This window comes from Mobula hypostoma, chromosome 4 (assembly GCF_963921235.1).
Source record: "Mobula hypostoma chromosome 4, sMobHyp1.1, whole genome shotgun sequence".
Classification (NCBI taxonomy): Eukaryota; Metazoa; Chordata; class Chondrichthyes; order Myliobatiformes; family Myliobatidae; genus Mobula; species Mobula hypostoma.
In genome coordinates, this window is record NC_086100.1 from 199170729 (window position 1) to 199186817 (window position 16089).

General features: G+C 45.0%; 2 protein-coding genes across 3 annotated transcripts in view; one reads left to right on the plus strand and one right to left on the minus strand.

Annotated features, from left to right (window-relative positions):
* alms1 (ALMS1 centrosome and basal body associated protein) overlaps positions 1–12253 on the plus strand; it is a 96432-nt gene extending 84179 nt beyond the window's left edge. For both annotated transcript variants that reach the window (XM_063047194.1, XM_063047196.1), the window contains 3 exons: positions 884–944; positions 7818–7917; positions 11856–12253. In XM_063047194.1, coding sequence (XP_062903264.1) covers positions 884–944; positions 7818–7917; positions 11856–11900 — 206 coding nt within the window. In that variant the 3' untranslated portion in view covers positions 11901–12253. The remainder of the gene's footprint in view (positions 1–883; positions 945–7817; positions 7918–11855) is intronic.
* Positions 12254–12453: 200 nt separating this feature from the next.
* The window catches only part of znf638 (zinc finger protein 638), a 126328-nt gene continuing 122692 nt past the window's right edge, over positions 12454–16089 (minus strand). Inside the window, exon 25 of the mRNA XM_063047347.1 lies at positions 12454–12747. Within this exon, the coding sequence (XP_062903417.1) occupies positions 12679–12747 (69 nt within the window). The 3' untranslated portion in view covers positions 12454–12678. The remainder of the gene's footprint in view (positions 12748–16089) is intronic.

Consider the following 16089-nt stretch of genomic DNA (forward strand, 5'->3'; position numbering starts at 1 on the left):
ATATAACCCTTCCCCCTTACACATCCCCCCAATTGCTTAAAAGTATGTAATGGAATGACAAAACAGACTCGATAGGCTGGTGGCCTAATTCTTTTGCTATGTCTTGTGGTTATCTGTCTCTATCATGACCCCAGCAGGGAGTTCCATGCACCAGCCAGTCTGTGTTTAAAAAAAACACCCCTGATATGCTCCTATACTTTTCTCCAAACACTTTAAAATCATGCTGTCTCATATTAGGCATTTCCGCCCTGAGAAAAAATCTCTGGCTGTCCACTCGATCTATGCCTCTTATCATTGTGTATGAAGTCACTTCTCATCCTCCTTCACTTCAGAGAAAAGCCCTAGCTTGCTCAGCCTATCTGCTTAAGACATGCTCTATAATACATGCAGAATCCCGATCCATAATCTAAAATCTCCTGAGTTCTGGCAGCTTATTCCAAATGGGCACCACCCTTTTCTTCTTCTGTTGTGGCCCCATATTATGATGTAGTGTCTGCTCTTCAAGCAGGAAACCATTGTCCAGTGGCACAGAAATGTGTCACACTGACCAAGAGTGGTAGTTACCAGTGCAACCAGTATGTCAGAATGTTGACTGGGATCAGGATAACTTTATCAACCACTGTCAGCCCAGCTTGTTTTATGAAGTCTGAGATAAACCTGAGAATGTTCAAAATGCTCAGCAGGTCGGTCAGCAGCAACAGGAAGAGAGGCAGGAATTGCCTGCCATCCACACTGGACTAGGATGGGTAGTTGCGTTGGCTCTGGTGTCACTCCCAGTTCTGGCACCGAATTCAGAGATGATGGGTTGGGTTACGCTTGCTGTGCCAGTACAAACCTACACCACTTCCACCCAGTCCTAGTCATTTCAATTCCTGTTTTACAGATTACTCCATTTTATTCAAGAAGAAAATTTCCAAGCAAGAAATGTTGGATCGTTCTAAGCGGTGAGTCTACAGTTCTATAGAGTTCCTGGCTACTCGGAATCCTCTCATTGTTCTCGGATCTCGCAGTGATCTAGTATACGTGCAGTTTCCAACAGTGGGGCACAGCCTCAGAATAGAAACATAGAAAACCGACAGCACAATACAGGCCCTTCGGCCCACAATGCTGTGCCAAACACGTTCTTACTTTAGAAATTACCTAGGGTTACCCATAGCCCTCTATTTTTCTAAGCTCCATGTACCTATCCAGGAGTCTCTTAAAAGACTCTATCGTATCTGCCTCCACCACTGCTGCCGGCAGCCCATTCCACGCACTCACCACTCTCTGCATTTAATAAAAAAAAACTTACCCCTGACATCTCCTCTGAATCTACTTCCAAGCATCTTAAAACTGTGCCCTCTCGTGTTAGCCATTTCAGCCATGGGAAAAAGCCTCTGACTGTCCACACAATCAATGCCCCTCATCATCTTAAACACCTCTATCAGGCCAATGCACTGTATGCCTTCTTAACCACACAGTCAACCTGTGCTGCAGCTTTGAGCGTCCTATGGACATTGGTCCTCCACACTGCCAAGTCTTACCATTAATACTATATTCTACCATCATATTTGACCTGATTATTGCTGATCAATCTGTACCTCTCCTGTTAATCCTGCCTCTCAGAGCAGAGTCTAATAATTGAATCTACAAAGGAGTGTATTCCTTCCTCCCCTTTTAAAATAATGTACAATACCAGCAGTGCTCCAGTCCTCTGGCACTACTCCCACAAGCAGAGCAGATTGAGCCTCTACAAGGTCCTCCCTTGCTTCTAGAAAGACGTCCTTTGAAAACAGAGATGAGAACAGGGTGCAAGATAATGATATAGGTGAAAATGTCACTGCCTCACCTGAGAAAGACCCTTTAGCGTGCAAGAAACAGAGCACTAACAGTAGGAATGGGCACAGTGGCGGCTCAACCTGGCAACGCGAGGCGGGACAGAGAGGGTGAGAGTGAGAGCACAGCCGATAAATCCCCCTCTCAGTCTGAGGTAAGTCTCATCCGCTCCTCTGCAGATGTTCCCTATAGTGGGAGAAGTCTAGGACCAGAGGGCACAGCCTCAGAATACAAGGACATCCCTTTTGAACAGAGATGAAGAGGAATTTCTTTAGCAGAGGGCGCTGAATCTGTGTAATTCATTCCCACAAATGATTGTGGAGGCCAAGTCATTAGATATATTTAAAGTGGAGGTTCTTGATTAGTCAAGCCATCAAAGATTAACAGGGTGAAGGCAGGAGAATGGGATTGAGGGGGACAGTACTGTGCTGTACTGTTCTATGTTCTATAAGCCATGATATAATGCTGGGCAGACTCAACAGGCTGAATGGCCTCTAATGCTGCTCCTGCACCTTATGGTCTAATCCTAGATCCATGTGGACACCAGTGACAGAACTTGGGGCACAGCAACAGACCCACCCTGTGTCAGTGTTGAGGTTATATCCGCTCAAGGCATTTCATCTGCCCAGCCCAGCCCCAAATGCACTGACGGGGTTAAGTATTATCAGTGGAAGAGTTATTTCCATCACCTTTGGTGAATGGGCAGGCTTGCTAGAAGATGATCCACAATGAGAGATTCTGGGGCATTGCCGTGGGTGTGGACAGTGACAGTCCCCCAGAACTCGAGGTAGGACACCCTACTTTTTCAATACTACCTGCCTCTCCACTTATCTTTGTAACATCTGCAAACCTGGCCACAAAACCCCATTAATTCCATGTGGAATAAACAGACGCTGGAGATACTCAACAGGTCAGACAGCATTTCTCCACAAATCGTAAACACAACTCAGGCAGCATCTATGGAGAGGAATAAAGAATTTGGGGCCAAGACCGTTCATTAGGACTGGAAAGGAAGGGGGCAGATGTCAGAATACGAAGGTGGGGAAGTGGGGGGGGGGGGGGTTGAAGTAAGACCATAGAACATAGGAGCAGAATTAGGCCATTAGGCCATTGAGTCTGCTTCGCCATTCTATCATAACTGATCCTTTTCTTTTTCTCCTCTTCAACCCATTTTGTGGCCTTCTCCCTGTAACCTTTGATGCCATGTCCAATCAAGAACCTATCAATCTCTGCTTTAAATACACCCAACGACCTGGCCTCCACAGCTGCATGTGGCAACAAATTCCTCAAATTCATCACCCTCTGGCTAAAGAAATTTCTCCGCATCTCTGTTGTGAGAGGGCACCCCTCTATCCTGAGGCTGTGCTCTCTTGTCCTAGACTCTCCCACCATGGGAAACATACTTTCCACACCTACTCTGTCTAGACCTTTCTACATTCGAAAGGTTTCATTGAGGTCACCCCTCATCCTTCTGAATTCCAGCAAGTTACAGGCCCAGAGCCATCAAAAACCCTTTGATTCCTGTAATCATCCTTCTGAACCTCCTCTGGACCCTCTCCAATGCCAGCATATCTCTTCTAAGATGAGGAGCCCAAAACTGTACACAATACTGAAGGCGAGCCCTCACCAGTGCCTTATAAAGCCTCAGCATCACATCCCTGCTCTTGTATTCTAGACCTCTTGAAATGAATACTAACAATGATTGCACTTTCCTTCCTCACCACCGACTCAACCAACAAGTTAACCTTTAGGGTGTTCTGCACAAAGACTATCAAGTCCCTTTGCATCTCAGATTTTTGGATTTTCTCTTTGTTTAAAAAATAGTCCACACATTTTTATTTCTGTGTATTTTTCAACATTATATTTCATTTGCCACTTTCTTGCCCATTCTCCTAATCTAAGTCCTTCTGTTTCCACAACACTACCTGCCCCTCCACCAATCTTCATATCATCTGCAAACTTGGCAACAAAGCCATCTATTTCATCATCTAAATCATTTATATACAGCATAAAAAGAACTGGTCCCAACAACGACCCCTGCGGAACACTAGTCACTGGCAGCCAACCAGACAAGGATCCTTTGATTTCCACTCACTGTCTTCTTCCAATGCTCTAACCATGTTAGTAACTTTCCTGTAATACCATGGGCTCTAAACTTGGCCTTTTGAAAAGTCCAAATATACAACATACATTGCACCCCCTTTATCCATCCTACTTGTAATCTCCTCAAAGAATTCCAACAGGTTCTTCAGGCAAGATTTTCCCTGAGGAAACGTTGCTGACTTTGTCCTATCTTGTCCTGTGTCACCAAGTACTCCCTCAACTCATCCTTAACAATTGACTCTAACATCTTCCCAGCCAGTGAGGTCAGGCTAACTGGTCTATAATTTCCTTTCTGCTGCCTTCCTCCTTTCTTAAGAGTGGAGTGACATTTGCAATTTTTCAGTCCTCTGGCACCATGCCAGAGTCCAATGACTTATGAAAGCTCATTTCTAATGCCACCACAATTTCTAACGCTACCTCTTTCAGAACCCTAGGGTGCAGTTCATCTGGTCCGGGTGACTTACGTACTTCTAGATTTTTTAGCTTTTTGAGCACCTTCTCCCTTGTAATAATAACTGCACTCACTTCTCTTCCTTCACACATTACATCAAGCACACTGCTAATGTCTTCCACAATAAAGACTGATGCAAAATACTCATTCAGTTCATCTGCCGTCTCCTTGTCCCCCGTTATTTCTCCTGCCTCCTATTCCAGCGGTCCAGTATCCACTCTCATCTCTCTTTTATTTTATACATACTTGAAAAAGCTTTTACTATCCACCTTGATAGTATTTGCTAGCTTGCTTTCATATTTCATCTTTTCCCTTCTAATTTTCATTGCTCTCTGTAGGTTTTTAAAAACTTCTCAATCCTGTATCTTCCCACTAATTTTTGCTCTTTTGCAGTTACATTAGCTTTAACTTCCCTTGTCAGCCATGGTTGTACTATTCTGTCATTTGAGTATTTCTTCACTTTTGGAATACAGCTATCCTGCACCTTCCTCATCTTCCCCCAGAAACTCATGCCATTTCTGCTCTACTGTACGTCCCTGCCATCATCTCCTTCCAATTTACTTTGGCTAACTCCTTTTCCTTACCACTGTAATTTCCTTTACTCCAGTGAAGTAATGCTTTTACTTTCTCGCTATCAAATTTCAAGTTGAACTCAATCATATTGTGATCACGGATTCTAAAGGGTTCTTTTACCTTAAGCTCCCTAATCACCTCCGGTTTATTACGTAACACCCAATCCAATATAGCTGATCCCCTAGTAAGCTCAATGACAAACTGTTCTAAAAAGCTATCTCTTCAATAAAAAATAAATTACAAAAAAAAGCCATCTCTTAGGCATTGAACAAACTCTCTTTTGAGATCCATTACATGCCTGATTTTCCCAATCGACCTGCATGTTGAAATCTCCCATGACTATCATAACATTGCCCTTTTGACATGCCTTTTCTATTTCCTGTTGTAACCTGTGGTCCATCTCCCAGCCACTGTTGTAGGTCTGTATATAACTGCCATTAGGGTCCTTCTACCCTTGCAGTTTCTTAGCTCAACCCACAAGGATTCAACATCTTCCAGTTCTCTGTCACATCTTTCTACTGATTTGATGCCATTCTTTACTGGTAGAGCCACGCCACCCCCTCTGCCTACCTTCCTATCCCTCCGATTTAAAAAGTGTAACCTTGGACATTCAGCTCCCAACTACAATCATCATTCAGCCACGATTCAGTGATGACCACATACCTGACAATGTGTAATAGTGAAACAAGATCTTATTTCTTAAACTCTGTGCATTGCGATATAACACATTGAGTACTGTATTTGCTACCCTTTTTGATTTGCAACCCTCATGTACTGATACTCACTCTAGTAGCTGCAACTGTGCCCCATCACCTACCTGCCCGTCCTGACAGTCTGAATGCACGCTACCTTTACATAGAAAACCAACAGCACAATACAGGCCCTTCAGCCCACAAAGTTGTGCCGAACATGTCTCCACCTTAGAAATTACTTGGGTTACCTACCCATAGCCCTCTATTTTTCTAAGCTCCATGTACCTATCCAAAAGTCTCTTAAAAGATCCTGTCGTATCTGCATCCACCAGCGTGGCCAGCAGCCCATTCCACACACTCACCACTCTGCATAAAAAAAAACTTACCCCTGATCTCTTCTCTGTACCTACTCCCAAGAACCTTAAAACTGTGCCCTCTCATGTTAGCCATTTCAGCCCTGGGGAAAAGCCTCTGACTATCCACATGATGGATGCCTCTCATCATCTTATACACCTCTATCAGGGTACCTCTCATCCTCCGTCGCTCCAAGGAGAAAAGGCCAAGTTCACTCAACCTATTCTCATAAAGCATGCTCCCCAATCCCGGCAACATCCTTGTAAATCTCCTCTGCACCCTTTCTATGGTTTCCACATCCTTCCTGTAGTGAGACAACCAGAACTGAGTACAGATTTACCATCTGTCCTATCCTGAGTGTCATCACTCCAGTTCCCACCCCCCCTGCCAGATGAGTTTAAACCTACCCAACAGCTCCAACAAACCTTCCTACAAGAATATGGGTCCCCCTCAGGTTCAGGTACAACCCGTTACTTTTGAACAGGTCATACTGCCCCTAGAAGAGATCCCAATGATCCAAGAATCTGAAGCCCTGCCCCCTGCACCAGCTTCTCAGCCAAGCATTAATCTGCAAAATCATCCTGTTTCTACCCTCACTGGTGCGTGGCACAGGCAGCAATCCAGAAATTACTATCTTGCAGATCCTGCTTCTCAGCTTTCTACCTAGCTCTCTAAATTCTCTTTTGAGAACCTCTGCTTTTCCTTCCTACGTCACTGGTACCAGTATGTACCAAGATATCTGGCTGCTGTCCCTCCCTCTCCAAAATGTTGTGGACACGATCCAAGACATCCCTGATCCTGGCACTCGGGAGGTAACATACCATCCAAGTGTCCTGTTCACGTCCACAGAATCTCCTGTCTGTTCCCCTGACTATTGAGTCCCCATCACTACTGCTCCCTTTTTCTGTTTCCCTTCTCTAGCACGGACCCATGTTCATTGCCTGTAACCTGTTCGCTGTGGCATTCCCCCGGGAGCCCATCCCCTACAAGTATCCAAAGCGGTATACTTATTTTTGAGGGGAGTGGCCACAGGGGTGCTCTGCACTAACTACCTATTCACATTTCCATTTCTCCTGACAGTCACCCAGCTACTTGCCTTCTGCAACTTCGGGGTAACTTCCCTGTAACTTTTATCAGTTATCTCCTCACTCTCCCATACAAGCCTAAGATCAGCCAGCTGCTGTTCCAGATCCCGAAAACTGTCTTCAAGGAGCTGCCGCCTGACGCTTCTACTCTCGCCATTGGCCTAATCCAGATAATGGCCGTCCCACTTGTTCATTCTGTACTTTTATTTAGTTTACAGTGCCCTGCTCCTGCCGCTGATAGGGCCTCTGCAATGGCCAAATGCTTGCAAAGCACTCTTTTTAAACAAGAAACTGGGAAGTGATAGGTGAAAAAGGCAAAGAAGTGGAGGAGGAGGAAATCTCATAGGAGCGGAGGGGGCGGGGTGCTCCAGGGGAGGTGAGAAGTCAGGGGCCAGAGTGGGGAATTGAAGGAGGAGGGGAAATATTACCAAAAGCTGGAGAAATCTGTTAATGCCATCAATCTGGAGGTTACCTAGACAGAATATGAGATGCTGCTGCTCCAACCTTGGGTCAGACAGCATCTGAGTTACTGTGTCTACCTCTCTGTCCACTGACACTGACTGATCATGCGTTTCAGCTGCTGCAGCTCACATTCAGTGTAAGTTTCAGGGCATTGCTGACCAGTTCTGGTACTGACTGCTAGTTGTGAGAACCGTGCCCCCTCTTCCTGCCCTCAGACCAAGCACTGGACAGCCCGTGGGGTGCACAAGCTGGCCACTGAAGCCTGTCTCTGGTTTGTTGCAGACTGTATGAGCAGCTTCCCGAAGTGCTCAGGAAGAGAGAAGAAGAAAAACGGAAAACAGAGTATCGGGCTAACCGCCTGAAAGCTCAGCTCTATAAACAGGTGGGTCCCCAGAGACACAGCTCAGCCCTGCACAAGAATGGTCTGCTGCCTAACCATTCCACCCACCTCCAGCACTGTGTGGGGTACAGGCAGCGGACCCCTGAAAATTGAGGTAAATCCCCAGGGCCTGACCCAGCTGTTGTCCTGGATCTTGTGCAATGCTAGTACAGAAATTGCAAGGGCCCTCATAGAGATATATAAACCATCCTTAAACAACGGAACATTAGCTGTCACCCAGCACTTCACCCTTGTCTAAGAAAGGCTCAAAGACTGTGCCAGGAAATTATACACAGCGAGCCTGAAGTCAATTGTGAGCAAGTTATTGGAAGGTATTCTGAGGGAAAGGATATTTGGATAGATAAGGTTTTTATTTTGAGAAGACTGAAATATTACAGCAAGGATGTAATACTGAGGCTTTATAAGGCATTGGTCATACTTCACTTGGGGGGGGGGGTATTGTAAACTGGATCAGCAAATTTGTGAATGCCACTGAGATTGGTGGCTTAGTGGACAGTGAGGAAGACTATCATCTGGACCAGCTGGAATTTCATGTGGCCAAGTGTAATGTTGCACTTTGGAAGAACCAACCAGGTCTTACACGGTGAAGAGGGTGCTAAGGATTGCGGTACAACAGAGGAACCTTGGAATGCAGATCCATAATTCCTTAAAAATGGTGACAGGTAGGGTCATAAAGAGAGCTACTGGCTTTCATAAATCCTGAGCATTGAGTACAGGAGCGTGGACTGGCCTGCCACTGGTGCAGTTTCATTTGTAACATTCAAGAGAAGATTGGAGACAGAGAGACATAGATGGGAAGGCTATAGGTCAGTGGAATGAGGGAGAGAATAGATGGGACAAATGCTCTGTTTCTTTGCATGGCCTCTCTGTGACCAGGTTGGTAGGTTAACTAGTCGCTGTAAATTACTCCCAACAAGCTGGTGACTGGTAGATTCTGGTTGGAATTGATGAGAATGGGTATTAAGCAGATTCACACATGATGACTGCCTATACTGACACTGTGGTCTGAATGCAGTGTAACCTCATTAGCATCAGTGGTTGGGCAGATGCGACAAACAGAGACCCGAAGGGTGATTTCAGCAGCAAACCCCACCGTGTGTTACCTTGCCCAACATCTGTCTGTGGTGAGGAAGGCAAGGATGTAATACTGAGGCTCTGAGGCACAGGTCAGACATTTGGAGTATTGTGAGCCCCTTATCTAAGAAAGGATCTTATAGCATTGGAGAGGGTCCAAAGGAAGTTCACAAGAATGATCCTGGGAATGAAAAATAGATTCAGAAAGGGCAGGTCCTGTTTGACAAACTTACTGGAGGCCATAATGAGTGCAGTGGATAGAGGGGAACAGATGGATGTTGTATACTTGGATTTCCAGAAGATGGTCGATAAGGTGCCGCACAAGAGGCTTATAAGTAAGTCATTCATGGAGTTGGAGGAAGTGTTTTGGTGGATAGTGGATTGGTTAACCGATAGAAGGCAGAGAGTTGGTATAAATGGGTGTTTCTCCGGTTGGCAGTCAGTGGGGTGCCGCAGGGGTCGGTGCTGGGCCTGCAGCTGTTTACCATTTACATTGATGATTTGGAAGAGGGGACTGAGTGTAGGGTAGCAAAATTTGCTGATGAAATGGCGAAAGATTGCAGCATGCTGTTGTGCAGAGGGACTTGGGAGTGCTTGTTCATGAATTGCAAAAAGTTGGCTTGCAGGTACAACAGGTTATTAAGAAGGCAAACGGAATGTTGGCCTTCATTGCTAGTGGGGTTGAATTTAAGAGCAGGGAGGTCATGCTGCAACTATACAGGGTACTGGTGAGGCTGCACCTGGAGTACTGTGTGCAGCCTGGTCTCCTTACTTGAAGGATATACTGGCTTTGGAGGCAGTGCAGAGGAGGTTCACCAGGTTGATTCCAGGGATGAAGTGGTTAACCTATGAGGAGAGATTGAGTTACCTGGGACTATACTCTCTGGAATTCAGAAGAATGAGAAGGAATGAGAAGCACACGGTATTGGGGGTAAGGTATTGGTGTGGGTGGAGAATTGGTTAGCAGACAGGAAGCAAAGAGTGGGAATAAACGGGACCTTTTCAGAATGGCAGGCGGTGACTAGTGGGGTACCGCAAGGCTCAGTGCTGGGACCCCAGTTGTTTACAATATATATTAATGACTTGGATGAGGGAATTAAATGCAGCATCTCCAAGTTTGCGGATGACACGAAGCTGGGTGGCAGTGTTAGCAGTGAGGAGGATGCTAAGAGGATGCAGGGTGACTTGGATAGGTTGGGTGAGTGGACAAATTCATGGCAGATGCAATTTAATGTGGATAAATGTGAAGTTATCCACTTTGGTGGCAAAAATAGGAAAACAGATTATTATCTGAATGGTGGCCGATCAGGAAAAGGGGAGGTGCAACGAGACCTGGGTGTCATTATACACCAGTCATTGAAAGTGGGCATGCAGGTACAGCAGGCGGTGAAAAAGGCGAATGGTATGCTGGCATTTATAGCGAGAGGATTCGAGTACAGGAGCAGGGAGGTACTACTGCAGTTGTACGAGGCCTTGGTGAGACCACACCTGGAGTATTGTGTGCAGTTTTGGTCCCCTAATCTGAGGAAAGACATCTTTGCCATAGAGGGAGTACAAAGAAGGTTCACCAGATTGATTCCTGGGATGGCAGGACTTTCATATGGAGAAAGACTGGATGAACTGGGCTTGTACTCGTTGGAATTTAGAAGATTGAGGGGGGGATCTGATTGAAACGTATAAGATCCTAAAGGGATTGGACAGGCTAGATGCAGGAAGATTGTTCCCGATGTTGGGGAAGTCCAGAACGAGGAGCCACAGTTTGAGGATAGAGGGGAAGCCTTTTAGGACCGAGATTAGGAAAAACTTCTTCACACAGAGAGTGGTGAATCTGTGGAATTCTCTGCCACAGCAAACTGTTGAGGCCAGTTCATTGGCTATATTTAAGAGGGAGTTAGATATGGCCCTTGTGGCTACGGGGGTCAGGGGGTATGGAGGGAAGGCTGGGGCAGGGTTCTGAGTTGGAGGATCAGCCATGATCATAATAAATGGCGGTGCAGGCTCAAAGGGCCGAATGGCCTACTCCTGCACCTATTTTCTATGTTTCTATGATCTTATAGAAACATACAAAATTTTGAAAGGGATAGATTAGAAGTAGGAAAGTTGTTTCCATTGGTAGGTGAGACTGGAACTGGGGACATTGCCTCAAGATTCAGGGGAGAAGATTTAGGACGGAGATGAGGAGAAACTGTTCTTCCCAGAGCGTGATGAATCTGTGGAATTTTCTGCCTAGGGAAGCAGTTGAGGCTTCTTCACTAAATTATTTAAGAAACAGTTAGATAGGTTTTTACATAGTAAGGGAAATTAAGGGTTATGGGGAAAAGATAGGTAGATGGAGCTGACTTTACAGACAGATCAGCCATGATCTTATCTTATTGAATGGCAGAGCAGGCTCAATGGGTTGGATGGCCTACTCCTGCTCCTATTTCTTATGTATGAAGAGTGTCTGATGGCTCTGGGCCTGTGCTCACTGGAGTTCAGAAGCATGGGGGGGCGGGGGTGGCTCATTGAAACCTATTGAATATTTAAAGACTGAGGGTGGACATAGAGAAGATTATTTCCTATGGTGGGGGGATCTAGGAGCAAAGGTCACAGTCTCAGCATAGAAGGGTGTCTCTCTAGCCAGGGGGTGTTGAATTTGTTACTAAGACAACTGTGGAGGCCAAGCCATTGGGTATACTTAAAATGGAGGTTGCTAGGTTCTTGGTTAGTCCAGGTGTGAAAGGTTATGGAGAAAAGGCAGGAGAATGGATCAGCTATGACGAAATGATGGAACAAACTTGATAGATTGAATGGCCTAATTCTACTCCTATTTCTTAAGCTCTCTCTCTCTCTTTCTCCACCCCCAGAAAATCACCAATCGTGTTTTGGGCAAGAAGGTCTCGTGGCAGTGATTGCTCAGCAACTCGTGCATGATGTCTGGACTTTCTCCTCTGTGCCATTTTCTAAAATGTAAATAAATCTTTAGTTAAATAAAAATACTCCCTTGTTTTAATTTCACTCTACAAGAGCAGAGCAAACACACTCATTGAACATGAGGTTACTATATGAACTAACACTAGGGACACAAACACTCCTCCTCTCCCCCCCCCACCGAGGTCTGTTTCTGACCCTGGACCAGAACTCAGCTGCCTGAGATTCTTTTTCCTTGGAGTAGAAAGCAGTGCCCCAGCAGGGTTTTGCTGGTGCCTTTGGGACATGTCTTCCTGCAGCACTGATTACAAAGGCTGCTGCTAACTGTACAGGTCGTATTCTCCCTGTGCCTGCCCAACATCCTCAGGGTAGTAAAACTGTCCACTTCTAACAAGAACACCCCACAGATACAGCCTTAGGATTTCTAATGTGTAAAAAATAATCCAATTATTATGGATAGAAACATTCTCTCAAGCATCCTGGGTCAGGTCTGTATGCAGCAAGATGTCAGCACAAGTTTAAAGATACAGCATCTGTAGAACATAATTTTAATTGAGTAACAGAATCGCCAGTTGTTACAATTTCCATAAAAACACAAGACACAATATAACGCAAAAAAAACCCCAGAATCCATCATCATTACAGTGGAAAGATCATTTGTACACTGTTGTAATGGTCTCGGTAAACTGAGAGCAGGGGGGTTGGGGGGTGGAGAGAAACACTTGGACCCAAAATATACTCTGTAGGGAGTGACTGAAGTCACTTTTCCTGTTTCGGCGCACGTTCCTGCTGTCTCTGAATCTCCTCTTTCCGCTGGTTCACGTATTTCTGCAAAATAACAAACAAATTTGTCATTCCAGCATCTTTAGAACATTGCTGACTGAATGGCCTGTACTATGTTGTGCTGGCACTTTTAACTTAATCCATGATCAATCTAACCTTTCCCTCCCACATATAGTGCCTATAATTAGTATCTCCCCCACCCCCCCCCAGAAGTTTTCATGTTTTACAACATTGAATCACTGTGGATTTAATTTGGCTTGGTTTGACACTGATCAATAAAAAAAACTTTTAAGTCAGAGTGAAAACGGATCTCTACAAAGTGATCTAAATTAATTACAAATATAAAACACAAAATAACTGATTGCATAAGTAGTTACCAGCTTCAAGTCAGTATTTAGTAGATGCAGCTTTGGCAGCAATTACAGCCTTTCGTCTGTGGACAGGTCTCTATCAGCTTTGCACATCTGGACACCAACTTTTCCCCATTCTTCTTTACAAAACTGCTCAAGCTCTGTCAGATTGCATGGGGATGACAAGTGAACGGTCCTTTTCAAGTCCAGCCACAAATTCTCAATTGGATTGAAGTCTAAATGCTGACCTAGCCATCCCAGGATATTAAATTTCTTGTTTTTTTACTTCATTCCCGTGTAGCTTTGGTTTTATGCTTGGGGTCATAGACCTGCTGGAAAGCAGATCTTCTCTCACATCACAGTTCTCTTGCAGACTGCATCAGGTTTTCCTCTAGGATTTCCCTGCATTTTGCTGCATTCATTTTACCCTCTGCCTTCTAGGCAGTGAAGCATCCCCACAGCATGATGCAGCCAACACCATGCTTCATGGTAGGGATGGTGTGTTTTTGATGACGTGCGATGTTTGGCTTATGCCAAATATACTAGACACTAGAATACTACAGCACAGTACAGGCCCTTCGGCCCTTGATTTTGTGCCAACCCATGTATTCCTTAAGTAAAAAATACTAAACCCACACTACCCCCAACCCTCGATTGTTCTTTCATCCATGTGCCTGTCCTAGAGGCTCTTAAATACCCCTAATGCAATGGACTAGAAGGGCCGAGATGGCCTGTTTCTGTGCTGTAAGTGTTATATGGTTATAATGTTTTAGCCTCCACCACCATCCCTGGCAAGTCATTCCAGGCACCCACAACCCTCTGTGTAAAAAAAAAACTTACCCCTGATGTCTCCCCTAAACTTCCCTCCTTTAACTTTGTACATATGCCCTCTGGTGTTTGCTATTCATGCCCTGGGAAATGGGTACTGGCTATGCCTCTCATAATCTTGTAGACCTCTATCAAGTCCCTTCTCATCCTTCTACGCTCCAAAGAGAAAAGTCCCAGCTCTGTTAACCTTGCCTCATAAGACTTGGTTTCCAATCCAGGCAAATCTCTGCACTCTCTTCATAGCTTCCACAGCCTTCCTATAATGAGGTGACCGGAACTGAGCACAATTCTCTAAGTATGGTCTCACCAGAGATTTGTAAAGTTGCAACATGACCTCTCTACTCTTGAACTCAATCCCCCTATTAATGAAGTCTAGCATCCCATAGGTCTTCTTAACTACCCTATCAACCTGTGCAGCAACCTTGAGGGATGTATGGATTTGAACCCCAAGGTCCCTCTGTTCATCCACACTCTTAAGTAACCAACCATTAACCCTGTACTCAGCCTTCTGGTTTGTCCTTCCAAAATGTATCACCTCACATTGAACTCCATCTGCCACTTTTCTGCCCAACTTTGCATCCTGTCTATATCCTCTTGTAACCTTCGACAACCTACAGCTCCATCCACAACTCCTCCAATCTTCGCGTCATCCGCAAACTTACTCACCCATCCTTCCACCTCTTCATCCAGGTCATTTATAAAAATCACGAAGAGCAGGGGTCCCAGGACAGATCCTTGCGGCACTCCACTAGTCACCGACCTCCAGGCAGATTACTTTCCTTCCACTACTACCCTCTGCTTTCTTCATGTAAGACAATTTTTTTTATTCAAACAGTGAAGGTTCCACCGATCCCATGCCTCATGACTTTCTGGATGAGTCTCTCGTGGGGGACCTTGTCAAACGCCTTGCTAAAATCCATGTAGACCACATCTACCGCCCTACCCTCATCAATTTCTTTTGTTACCTCTTCAAAAAACTCACATTAGGCTTGTGAGGCACGACCTTCCCTTCACAAAGTCATGTTGACTATCCTTGAGTAGACTGAACTTCTCCAATGCTAGTATATTCTATCCTTAAGAATCCTTTCCAATAGTTTGCAGACCACCGATGTAAGACTCATTGGTCTATAGGTCCCAGGATTCTCGCTATTACCTTTTTTAAACATTTGCCATTCTCCAATCCTCCAGCACCTCCCCTGCAGCCAAAGAGGATTCAAAGATCATAGCTACTGCTCCAGCGATCTCTTCTCTCACTTCCCACAGCAACCTAGAGTATATCACATCCGGCCCTGGGGACTTATCATAGGGGACATAGCATTTAGTCTGATGGCCAAAAAGCTCAATTTTGGTTTCATCAGATCACAGAACCTTCCAGCTGACTTCAGAGTATCCCATATGCCTACTGGCAAACTCTAGCCGAGATTGCTTGAGTTTTTTTTCCCCCCCAACAGTGGCTTTCTCTGTCACTCTCTTATCTCAGCCACCAAAGCTTGTAACTCCTCCCCAGTTGTCATAGGTCTCTTGGTGGTCTCCCTCACTAGTCCTCTTCTTACACGGTCACTCAGTTTTTGAGGATGGCCTACTCTAGGCAGATTTACAGTTGTGCCAAATTCTTTCCATTTCTTGATGATTGACTTAACTATACACCAAGGGATATTCAGTGACTTCGAAATTTTCTTTTATCCATCTCCTAACAATGCTTTTCAACAACGGTTTTGTGGAGTTGCTTGGAGTGTTCTTTTGTCTTCATTGTGTAGTGACTCACCAGCAGTTGGACCTTCTTGACACAGGTGTATTTTTACTATAATCAATTGAAACACCTTGACTGCACACAGGTCTCCAAAAACAAATCTCCATTTAACTAATTATGTGACTTCTAAAACCAAATGGCTGCACCAGTGATGGTGTGTCATATTAAAAGAGGTGAATACTTACGCAATTATATTGTATTTAATATTTGTAATTGATTTTGATCACATTTTCATGTCAAAGTGAAAACAGATCTTGACAGCAACACACATGAAAGTTGCTGGTGAACACAGCAGGCCAGGCAGCATCTCTAGGAAACGGTACAGTCGACGTTTCGGGCTGAGACCCTTCATCAGGACTAACTGAAGGAAGAGTTAGTAAGAGCTTTGAAAGTGGGAGGGGGAGGGGGAGATCCAAAATGATAGGAGAAGACAGGAGAGGGAGGGATGGACCCAAGAGC